Consider the following 12,581-nt stretch of genomic DNA (forward strand, 5'->3'; position numbering starts at 1 on the left):
AGGCTTTCAGAGGCCCTCTGTGGGGAGGGTGGGATCGGGAGGGGAGGAGGGAGGGGCTTATGGAGTGACACAAAATGAATAAAGTGTAATTAATAAAAAATAAAAAAAGTTAAAAAACAAAACAAAAAAAAAACAAATGAGGGAAATCATGTAACGTGCTCTTCTGCATTTGGCTTAACTCACTCAGAATGATTATTAGCAGCTCTATCCACTTACCTGTGAAATTCTTTTTTTCCCTTTTTTAAAAATTTATTTATTTTTTGTTTTGTTTTTTCTTTTTAAAATTTATTTATATTTTTATAAATTACATTTTATTCAATTTGTATCCCCACTATAGCCCCCTCCCTCAGTTCCTCCCAATCCCACCCTCCCTCTCTCATCTTCTCCCATGCCCCTCTCCAAGTCCACTGATAGAGGAGGTCCTCCTTCCCTTCCATCTCACCCTAGCCTATCAGGACTCATCAGGAGTGGCTGCATTGTCTTCATTGTCATCTTCTGTGGCCTGGCAAGGCTGCTCCTCCCTCAGGGGGAGGTGATCAAGGAGCCAGCCACTGAGATTATGTCACAGACAGTTCCTGTTCCCATTACTAGAGAACCCACTTGGAGACTGAGCTACCATGGGCTACATCTGTGCAGGAGTTCTAGGTTATCTCCATGAGTGGTCTTTGTTTGGAGTATCAGTCTCAGAAAAGATCCATGTGCCCCAGTTTTTTTTCTCTCCTTGTGGAGCTCCTGTCCCCTCCAGGTCTTTCTATTTCCCATTCTTTCATAAGGTTCCCTGAATTATGCCCAAAGTGTGGCTATGAGTCTCAGCATCTGCTTTGAGACTCTGAAGGGTAGTCTTTCAGAATCCCTCTGTGGCAAGCTCCTGTCCTGTTCCCTGTTTTCTCCCTCTTCCGATATTCATCTCGTTTGCCTTTCTGAATGAGCACTGATCATCTTACCCAGTGTCTTCCTTCTTGATTAGCTTCTTTAGGTGTACAGATTTTAGCATGGTTATCTTATATTAAATGTCTACTATCCATTTCTAAGTGAGTATATACCATGTGTGTCTTTCTGCTTCTGGGATACCTCACTCAGGATGATCTTTTCCAGTTACCACCATTTGCCTACAAATTTCATGATTTCCTTGTTTTTAATTGCTGAGTAGAATTCCATTGTGTAAACTTACCACAATTTCTTTATCCATTCCTCAACTGAGGGGCATGTGGGTTGTTTCCAGCTTCTGGCTATTACAAATAAAGTGCTGTGAACATTGTTGAGCAAATGTCCTTGTTGTATACATGAGCATATTTTGGATATATGCCTAGGAGTGGTATAGCTGGATCTTGAGGAAGCACTATTCCTAATTGTCTGAGAAAGCACCAGATTGATTTTCAAATAGTTTTTACAAGTTTACATTCCCACCAGCAATGGAGGGGAGTTTTCCTTTCTCCACATCCTCTCCAGCATGTGTGGTCATTTGAGTGTTTGATCTTAGCCATTCTGATGGGTGTAAGGTGCAATCTCAGGGTTATTTTGATGTGCATTTCCCTGATAGATAAGGATGTTGAACATTTCTTTAAGTGTTTCTCTGCCATTCAATATTCCTCTATGAGAATTCTCTGTTTAGCTCTGTACTTCATTTTTAATTGGATTACTGGATTTGTTGCTGTTTAACTTCTTGAGTTCTTTATATATTCTGGATATTAGACCTCTGTCAGATATAGGGTTGGTGAAGATCCTTTCCCAATCTGTAGGCGGTCGATTTGTTCTGACAACAGTATCCTTTCCTTTACAGAAGCTTTTCAATTTCTTGAGGTCCCATTTATTGATTGTTGATCCTAGAGACTGTGTTGCTGATGTTCTCTTCTGGAATTTGTCTCCTATGCCAATGAGTTCAAGGTTCCTCCCACTTTTCCTTCTAACAAGTTCAATGTGTCTGCTTTTATATTGAAGTCTTTGATCTACTTGGACTTTAGTTAAGTACAGGGTAATAAGTATGGATCTATTTGCATTTTTCTACATGTAGATATCCAGTTAGACCAGCACCATTTGTTGAAGATGCTATCTTTTTTCCATTTTATGGTTTTGGCATCTTTGTCAAGGATCAGGTGTCCATAAGTGTGTGGATTTATTTTTGGGTCTTCTATTTGCTTCCATTGATCTACCAGCTGGTTTTTATGCCAGAACCATGCAGTTTTTACTCCTGCTGCTCTATAGTACAGCCTGAGAACAGGGATGGAGATACCTCCAGAAGATCTTTTATTGTAGAGGATTGTTTTAACGATTCTGGGTTTCTTTTTATTCCATATGAAATTGAGAATTATTCTTTCAAGGTCTGTAAAGAATCGTGTTGTTAATTTGATGGGAATTGGATTGAATATCTGTAGATTTCTTTTGGTAAGATGACCATTTTTACTATTTCAATCCTGCCATGCCATGAGCATGGGAGATCTTTCCATCTTCTGATATCTTCTTCTATTTTTTTCTTCAGAGACTGGAATTTTTTTTTATAGAAGTCTTTGCCTTGCTTGGTTAGGTTCACATCAAGGTACTTTTATGTTCTTTTTGACTATTGTGAGGAGTGTTGTTTCTCCAATTTCTTTCTCAGCCCATTTATCTTTTGTATAAGAGGGCTACTGATTATTTTGAGTTAATTTTTTATCCAGACATTTTGCTGAAAGTGTTTATCAGCTGTAGGTAGAATTTTTGGGGTCACTCATGCATACTATTATATCATTTGCAAATACTGATATTTTGACTTCCTCCTTTCCAATTTGTATCCCCTTTATCTCCTTTAATTGTCTTATTCCTCTAGCAAGGATTTCAAGAACTATGTTGAAGACATATGGAGAGGGTAGGCAGCCTTTCCTTGTCCCTGATTTCAGTGGTATTGTTTTAAGTTTCTCTTCATTTAATTTGATGTTGGCTCTAGGCTTATTGTATATTGCCTTCAGTATATTTAGGTAAGTGCTTTGTATCGCTGATCTCTCCAAGACATTAAACACGAATGGCTGCTGGATTTTGTCAAATGCTTTTTCAGCATCTAAGGAGATTATAATGTGGTTTTTTCCTTTCAGTTTGTTTATATGGTGGATTACATTGATGGATTTCAGTATGTTGAACCACCCTGGCATACTTGGGATGAAGCCTACTTGGTCATAGTGGATGATATTGTTAATGTGTTCTTGGATTTAGTTTACAAGTATTTTGTTGAATATTTTGGCATCAATGTTCATAAGGGAGATTGGCCTAAAATTCTCTTTCTTTGTTGGGTCTTTGTGAGGTTTAGGTACCAAGGTGACTGTGGCTTCAATAGAATGAGTTTGGTAATGTTCGTTCTGTTTTTATTTTGTGGAATAGTTTGAAGAGTATTGATGTTAGTTCTTTGAAGGTCTGCTAGAATTCTGCACTGAAACCATTTGGCCCTGGGCTTTTTTTTGGATGGGAGACTTTTGATGACTGCTTCTATTTCCTTAGGGGATATAGGACTATTTAATTGATTTACCTGTTCTTGATTCAGCTTTGGTAAGTGGAATCAATCAAGAAAATTGTCCATTTCAGTTTAGATTTTGAAAAATTTTTGGCATATATGTTTTTGTAGTAAGACCTAATGATTGTTTGGATTTCCTTAGTGTCTGTTGTTATGTCCTCCTTTTCATTTCTGATTTTGATGATTTGGATACTTTCTCACTGCCTTTTAGTTAGCTTGGCTAAGGGTTTGTCTATCTTGTTGATTTTCTCAAAGAACCAGCTCTTGGTTTCATTGATTCTTTGAATTGTTTTATTTGCTTCTAATTTATTGAGTTTGATTATTTTTAACTGTCTACTCCTCTTTGGTGTGTCTGCTTCTTTTTTTTTCCTAGGGCTTTCAGGTGAGCCAGTAAGTTGGTTTAATGAGACGTTTCGAATTTCTTCTTGAAGGCACTTAGTGCTATGAACTTTCCTCTTAGCACTGCTTTTATTGTGTCCCATAAGTTTGGGTATGTTGTGCCTTCATTTTCATTGAATTCTAGGAAGTCTTTAATTTCTTTCTTTGTTTCCTCCCTTACCCAGCTTTCATTTAGTAGTGAGTTGTTCAATTTTCATGTGTGTTTAGTCTTTTTGCTATTTCTGTTGTTGGAGGTCCAGCTTTAGTCCATGGTGGTCAGATAGGATACAAGAGATTATTTCAATCTTCTTGTATCTGTTGAGGCTTGCTTTGTGAGAAGGAGAAGGTTCCATGAGGTTTTGAGAAGAAGGTAAATTCTTTTGTGATTGGGTTATAGACTATGTAGATCTCTGTTAGGTCCCTTTGATTCATGACTTCTGTTAGAGTCATTGTTTCTTTGTTTAATTTCTGTTTTGTTGACCTGTCCTTTGTTGAGAGTGGGGTTTTGTAGTCTCCCTCTATTAGTGTGGGGGAATCTATGTGTGGTTTCAGTTTTATTAATGTTTCTTTTACAAATGTGGGTGCCTTTTTATTTGGGGCATAGATGTTCAGCATTGTGGTGTCTTCTTGGCGGAATTTTCCTTTGATGAGTATGAAGTGTCCTTCTCCATCTCTTTTTTATTAATTTTGGTTGAAAGTCTATTTCATTAGATAAGAGAATGGTTATTCCTGCTTGCTTCTTAGGTCTATTTGCTTGGAAAACCATCTTCCAGCCCTTTACTCTCAGGTGATGTCTATCTTTGTGATTTAGATGAGTTTCTTGTATGCAACACATTGTTGGGTCTTGTTTACACATCCATTCTGTTAGTCTGTGTCTTTTGTTGGAGAAATGAATCCACTGATGTTGAAAGATATTAATGACCAGTGGCTGCTAGATCCTTTGATTTTTATGTTTATTATGGTAGTGTGTTTGCGTGCTTGGCTACTTTTAGTTTTGCAGTAGTGAGGTTATTTATTTCCTGTGTTTTCCTGAAAGTAGTTAGTTTTCCTGGGTTTTATTTTTTCCCTCTAGTAATTTTTAATGCTGCATTTGTGGGTACGTATTGTTTAAATTTGTTTTTGTCATAGAATATCTTGCTTTCTCTATCTATGATGACTGAGAGTTTTGCCAGGTATGGTAGCATGGGCTGACATCTGTTTTCTCTTAGTTTCTGCATGATATCCATCCAGGCCCTTCTGGCTTTCATAGTTTCTGTTCAGAAGTCAGGTTTTGTTACTCTCACAGCCTGTGCTGTTGGCGTTCTGTTCAGAAAGTTGTCTCCTGTGCCAATGAGTTCTAGGGTCTTCCCCACTTTTTCTTCTAACCAATTTAATGTGTCTGGTTTTATGTTGAGGTCTTTGATCCATTTGGACTTTAGTTTTGTGCAGGGTGATAAGTATGGATCTATTTGCATTTTTCTACATGTAGATATTCAGTTAGACCAGCACCATTTATTGAAGATGCTATCTTTTTTCCATTGTATGGTTTTGGTATCTTTGTCAAATTCAGGTGTCCACGAGTGTGTGGGTTTGTTTCTGGGTCTTCTGTTCGGTTCCATTGATCCACCATTCTGTTTCTATGCCAGTACCTGCTGCTCTATAGTACAGCCTGAGAACAAGGATGGAGATACCTCCAGAAGATCTTTTATTGTAGAGGATTGTTTTAGCGATTCTGGGTTTCTCTTATTCCATATGAAATTGAGAATTTTTCTTTCAAGGTCTGTAAAGAATCGTGTTGTTAATTTGATGGGAATTGGATTGAATCTGTAGATTGCTTTTGGTAAGATGGCCATTTTTACTATTTCAATCCTGCCAAGCCATGAGTATGGGAGATCTTTCCATCTTCTGATATCTTCTACTAATTTTTTCTTCAGAGACTGGAAATTTTTTCATACAGTCTTTGACTTGCTTGGTTAGGGTTACACCAAGGTACTTTATGTCATTTGTGGCTATTGTGAAGGGTGTTGTTTCCCTAATTTCTTTCTCAGCCCTTTTGTCTTTTGTATACAGGAGGGATACTGATTTTTTTTTTTGAGTTAATTTTGTATCCGGCGACTTTGCTGAAGGTGTTTATCAGCTGTAGGAGTTCCCTGGTAGAGTTTTTGGGGTCACTCACATATACTATCATATCATCTGCAAATAGTGATAATTTGACTTCTTCCTTTCCAATTTGTATCCCCTTGATCTCCTTCAACTGTCTTATTGCTCTAGCAAGGACTTCCAGAAGTATGTTGAAGAGATATGGAGAGAGTGGGCAGCCTTGCCTTGTCCCTGATTTCAGTGTGATTTCTTTGATTTTCTTTCTGTTTAATTTGGGAAAGAATCTTCACCAACCCTTTTTCTGACAGAAGGCTAATATCCAGTATATATAAAGAACAAAAGAAGGTGAAAAGCAGCAAACCAAGTAATCCAATTAAAAAATGGAGAACAGAGCTAAACAGAAAATTCTCTGTAGAGGAATATCGAATGGCAGAGAAACACTTCAAGAAATGCTCAACATCATTAGCCATCAGGCAAATGCAAATCAAAACGACCCTGAGATTTCACCTTACACCCATCAGAATGGCCAAGATGAAAAACTAGAGTGACAACACATGCTGGAGAGGCTGTGGAGAAAGGAGAACCCTCCTCCACTGCTGGTGGGAATGTAAACTTGTACAACCACTCTGGAAATCAATCTGGCATTTTCTCAGACCACTAGGAATAGCACTTCCTCAAGATCTAGCCATACCACTCCTAGGCATATATCCAAAAGAGGCTTAAGTACACAATAAGGACTTTTGCTCAACCATGTTTGTACCAGCTTTATTTGTAATAGCCAGAAGCTGGAAACAGCCCAGGTGCCCCTCAACTGAAGAATGGATGCAGAAATTGTGGTACATCTACACAATGGAATATTACTCAGCAATGAAAAATAAGGAAATCATGAAATTTGCAGGTAAATGGTGGGACCTGGAAAGGATCATCCTGAGTGAGCTGTCCCAGAAGCAGAAAGACACACACGGTATATACTCACTCATATAGACATGTAATATAGGATAAACCTACTGAAATCTGTCCATCTAAAGAAACTAATCAAGAGAAAGGACCCTGACTAAAATACTCAATCCCCATCCTGAAAGGCCAAGAGGAAGGACATCAGAAGAAGAAGAAAACAGGAAACAAGCTAGAAACCCACCACGGAGGGCCTCTGAAAGGCTCTGCCCTACAGACTATCAAAGCAGATGTTGAGACTTATGGGCAACTGTTGGGCAGTGTGCATAGAATCTTATGTAAGAAGTGGGAAATAGTAAGATCTGGAGAATACAGTAACTCTACAAGGGGAGCAACAGAACCAGTAATTTGAACACAGGGGTCTTCCCAGAGACTCATACTCCAACCAAGGACTATTTGTGGAGATAACCTAGAACCCCTGCACAGATGTAGCCCAGGGCAGTTTATTATCCAAGTGGGTTAAATAGTAATGGGAAGAGGGACTGCCTCTGACATAATCTGATTGGCCTGCTCTTTGATCACCTCCCTCTGAGGGGGGAGCAGCCTTACCAGGCCACAGAAGATGACAATGCAGCCACTTATGATGAGATCTGATAGACTAGGATCAGAAGGAAGGAGAGGAGGACTTCCCCTATTTGTGGACTTGGGTAGGGGCATGCGTGAAAAAGGGGGTGGGAGGGTGGGATCGGGAGGGGAAGAGCGAGGGGCTTATGGGGGGTACAAAGTGAATAAAGTGTAATTAATAAAATAAAGTAAAAAAAAGACTCAATTCCGCACAAGAATAGGAATTTTTGATAAAGCGTTTGTATAACAGTTTTGTGAATTGAATACACTTTTGCCACTAACTCCTCCCAGATCCTCCCCCGTTTCTCTATTGCTCAACTTCAGGTCCTCTTTTAAAAACAAACAAGAGCCTATGGAGTCCAATATATACTGCTCACACCCCCCAGGGTGTGTGGCCCTCCCCTGGAGTGTTGTTGATGAGCCAGGGGCCACACTTTAAAGAAAGTCGACTCACATTCTGGGAGACACATCAGCCCTCTGTCCACAGCTCTCAGCTAGAGATGGGGATAGAGAACTCCTTCCCCAATCACACTAAAATGTGGACTGGCTTGACTTATGCAGGTCATAGGCAGGCAGCCACAGCTGCGTGACTTCTTGATTGAACTCCCTTGATTGGTCCTATCCCTGTCATGTCTAGAAAATACACTTTTGCTATACTCCCCTCCAGCCTTGGGGCTGTACAATATCTTACCCTGTTCCTTTAGCCATTTTTCTTCAATGTTCTTTGCTTTGGGCTGAGAATAATGTTTAGGAATAAAATTTAATCTCTTGTCTTCAAAGAGATTAGGATAAGTATATTTTTGATTTTTTTTTTGTTTGTTGTTTACAATTGTCTTTAGATTTAGGGCATGTAGTGCCCTGATGTTTTCGATAATAGATAACAGTGTCACAGTATTATGAAATTTTCAATAAGCAGAGTGAATCTCACATGATTTAGTCTTGTTCTGCCATTTGTCTGTATCACCACATATTTTAACTGAGTCATATGCTATTTTTAAAACTCAAATTCTATTCACTTTCTAGCTACTCCAAGGCTGTGCTTGGTGGAGTGGAACAATCATTTTGAAATCTCTGACATCTAAAATCTGTGGCGTTTCAGACCATGTAAGTACATTCTGCTTACAACGTTAAAGTTTCTAACAACACACAAGTGTGTAAAAACTTGAAGCAGTCTATTCATATCTCTTCATTGTACATAGATGCCTATATGTCCAGGTCACAAGCACATAGTCTGCAGAGATGATCATAAAACCCTGAGATCAACAAGGGCTAGTGAATGCCTCTGGCAAATGTCTCAGTGAATGCTGGCTCAGTCTTCAAGATACAATACTAAGAATTTCTTTAGTAGTAACTTGTAATATTTCAGCTGAGGATAAAGATTTGCTTAATTATAATTTTTCCAATGTGGAAGATGTTAACACAAGGTCAGTGTGCACTTTCATTTGGAATATAGAACTTTAAATTGTTTCAATATAGTTTCAATAATTTAATATTAGAGGCTAAAATTATGTGTCAGTATTTTAAGGCTATTCTCATTGTGTAAAAACATTAACAGCTCTTTGTCTTTTAATTGTCTAGAAAATACAAGTGGATTCCTAATCTCTCATTTAGTATTTATTTGCCTAAAGCAAATATTTTAAAGAAAATGCCCTTTTAAGACCACACCCTAACTTGCTAACTAGTTTAATTTAAGGAAAGGAAAATCATGCATGGGTGCACATTTGTTTCTACCATTTCCTGTTAAGAAATAAGCATATATGAACAAAATAGAAGAAAATGTAGGATGACATTTTCCTTATCTAATCCTGTACAGTAGGGGCCTATCCAGCATGGAATCAAATTACCTTTGGCAGCTAGTTGTAGTATTCCTCCTTAAAAGGCCAGAAAGTAGGGATGGGCAATGAAATGCTGCACCCTCAGATAAAAGAATTTCTACATGTAAAGCCCTGTAAACATGGCCTCTTATATTATTTTTGTTTCTGTTTGCTGGGCTGTGCGGCTTTTTTTTTTTTAATGGTAACTTTTTATTTACTAAGGTATATATATATATATTAACTTGATTTAGACTTTCTACATTAGTTATTCATTTAGTTGGCTGGTAATTTTGTCACACTTTTTCATATTCTCTCTCAGCCACTGTAAATCTAAAAAGAAACGTACACATCACTATAAGATGAAATAAAAATACAGTCAAATAATTTTTATGATAAATTATCAGATTATAAATTCATAATTAGTGATGTGATGGCAGTCCTAAATGACGTTCTCTAAGTGATGCCCACTAGATGTGAAATTTTAGTAGTTTTATTTAATTATTATTATTTGCCAGAACTATCTTAAATTAAAAAGTGTTTAATAACTCCGGAAAAAAAAATCCTTGTATTAGTCAATAAGAGGACTATGAGTTAGCAGGAAACACTGATAGCCATCAAAGATGTTAAAATGATTTTCGCCTCTCTTGGAGAATATGGCTTAAAGTTCCACATGTCAAATAGCTCACAGTGGGAAAAATAATTGTCTCCTCAGTGGTAGAAAGCGGGGTTCTCGGCTGGTTTTCTCAAGTCAAAATAGTAGAGGTAATCATGATTCTTCTGAGGATGAGTTCTCATGTTTAATGGATGAATGGATGTCTGAAAATGTTAGGAAGTACCAACATACCCAGTATATGAGCCTTTGTGAAAACTGTAACACATAGAAAGGTTTATGATTTGTAGTGTATACTGAGAAATGAACTGAAAGTGAGTTTTCCCTACAAATTATAGGATTAAAGATGCCATGAACTTCACGGCAGTTTATTTCGGGCAAATGCTGCCTTCAGCCTCTCTATCTCTGCTGCTTTTTTCCCCCCTCTGACTTCATTCTACTTCTTATCATCTCTGTATTTTTAATAGCTCTTTGAGAATTTCAAATTTCACACATTGTATTTCGACCATTCACCTCTCTATCTCAACTCTTCCCAGATCCACTCCCCTTCCCTACCCACCAATTTTTTTGTCGTTTATTTTTAAACCTCTCAAGAACAGTTTATGCTGTCCAGTTATTCTTGGGTTTGTGGTCTTCCACTGGAACTTGGTCAGATTTCTAAGGGCTACTGTCTTAAAGATAACCACCTGTCTCCCAGCAACTAACAGTTTCTAATGACTCCATGGCTAGAGGTGGAATTGTGTAACCGACTCCCCTGTGCATGCGGGGATTTGGTCTGACTTGGACTTGCACGAGGTTTGTGCATGCTGTCGTAACTGCTGTGTCCATATGTGCAGTGTCGAGCTGTTTCTTGCAGCCATCACTACTTCTGGCTGTCAAACTTTGCATCACCTTCTCCATGACCCCTCAGCCTTTGGAGGACTGGGTACTCTGTCATCTCCTATGCTCTGCACCTTGGCCAATTGTGGATCTCTATGTTAATCTCTATTTGCTGTAGATAGAAGTATCTCAGTTGAGGGTTGAGAGATGTATGGATCTATAGGTGCAACCACAAGCCATAAGGAGATGGTTGGTTTAACACTAGTCCATTTAGCAGCCTAATAGCAGTAGGATCACCCCTAAGGTCTACGGCTTGTCCAGACACAAGTTCTTGGCATGAAAATGGTGCCAGGTACGGGTCACATCTTGTGAGGTATGGATTGTATCTAGTGGAGTGAGTCTCAAATCCAATTAGAAAGTGGTTGTTAGCCGGGCGCAGTGGTGTACAGCTGTGATCCCACCACTCAGGGAGGCAGAGGCAGGCCAATCTCTGAGTTTGAGGCCAGCCTGGAACTACAAAAAAAGTCCATGACATCCAAGGCTACACAGAGAAACCAGGATTTGAAAAACAAGAACAAAACAAGACAAAACAAAACAAAAAACCTAAAATTTTTAAGAAGGTGGTTGATATTTCACTGATGTTTATGCCACTGTCCTCTGTTGCTGTTTTAAAACCTTAACCAAAACTACTTGAAGGAGGAAAGAATTAACCTAGTTTACAGTTCTATGTCACAGTATATCATTGTGGAAAATTGGGGTAGAAGCTCAATATAGAAACTAGAGGAAATTTCATGATTTCCTCCTTTTTGATTGCTGAGTAGTATTCCATTGTGTAAAAATACCACAATTTCTGTGTCCATTCCTCTGTTGAGGGACATCTGCTTTCTCTTTTTTTTCTTTTTAAAAATTAATTTATTTTTTATTGATTACAGTTTATTCACTTTGTATCCTAGCTATAGCCCCCTCCCTCAGCCCCTCCCAATCCCACTTTCCCTCCCTCATCTCCTCCCATGCCCCTCCCCAAGTCCACTGGTAAAAGTTCTTCTCCCCTTCCTTATCAGACCTTAGTCTATCAGGTCTCATCAGGACTGGCTGCATTGTCTTCTTATACAAAGCAATTTCCTGCTGTTCTCACTACCCACAGGAAGTTGGATCTTTGCATAGCTATAATTGATTTTTAAAATGATCCATAGACATGCCCACAGAACTATCTGATGGAGCCAATTCCTTAACTGTGGTTCTTTCTTCCCAAAAGGTTCTAGTTTATGTCAACTGGACAAAGGTTAACCAGCATTCTTGCTATTCCTATTTCTTGATAAGTCATCCCTTAATGCACGCAATTCTGCACTTTGATTCCAAGACATGCTGATGGATTGCAGTCATCTACTCTGTAGATGACTGGTACATTTGGGCAAGGTCGTTTCTCTATTGCTGGCCATAGCATTTTTGTAATTTTCATTTATTTTGCTGTATTTTCTTCCAGATTCGCCTGAGTGACCTTATAGCAGCCAGAATCTTAAGGTACACAGATTTTGATACCTTAATATACACCTGTGCTCCTGAATTTGACTTCATGGAACAAGCGGTATGACTGTTTCTTGATTTTTCATTCTCTGCACACATACAATGATTGTGTTATGTGCTAGTTTTTGGTTTAGTTTGAAATTCAAAACAAAATTTGTGCTTGGAAAAATGAAACTTCCTGTATTTTCCTGTAGAGTCTGCTAACCATATGGTATTTATCACAGTTTTCACCTATAAAATCGATGCCTTGTGGCCTGTACCTAAAGAACTATAGATGATGGTTCAATATGTTATCTGAAATAACGTGGTTGATTGCAGGAATCACTCCTACTGCAAACAAGTTACTTTGCGGAATCTAGGCCAC

The 12,581-nt window shown here is 38.4% G+C and overlaps 1 protein-coding gene across 1 annotated transcript in view; it reads left to right on the forward strand.

Annotated features, from left to right (window-relative positions):
* Dpy19l2 (dpy-19 like 2) overlaps positions 1-12,581 on the forward strand; it is a 130,319-nt gene that overhangs the window by 61,899 nt on the left and 55,839 nt on the right. Inside the window, exons 13-14 of the mRNA XM_055601418.1 lie at positions 8,474-8,554; positions 12,177-12,278. Coding sequence (XP_055457393.1) covers positions 8,474-8,554; positions 12,177-12,278 — 183 coding nt within the window. The remainder of the gene's footprint in view (positions 1-8,473; positions 8,555-12,176; positions 12,279-12,581) is intronic.

The sequence above is a fragment of the Psammomys obesus genome, unplaced genomic scaffold (genome assembly GCF_907164565.1).
Source record: "Psammomys obesus unplaced genomic scaffold, mPsaObe1.curated_primary_1811, whole genome shotgun sequence".
Lineage (NCBI taxonomy): Eukaryota > Metazoa > Chordata > Mammalia > Rodentia > Muridae > Psammomys > Psammomys obesus.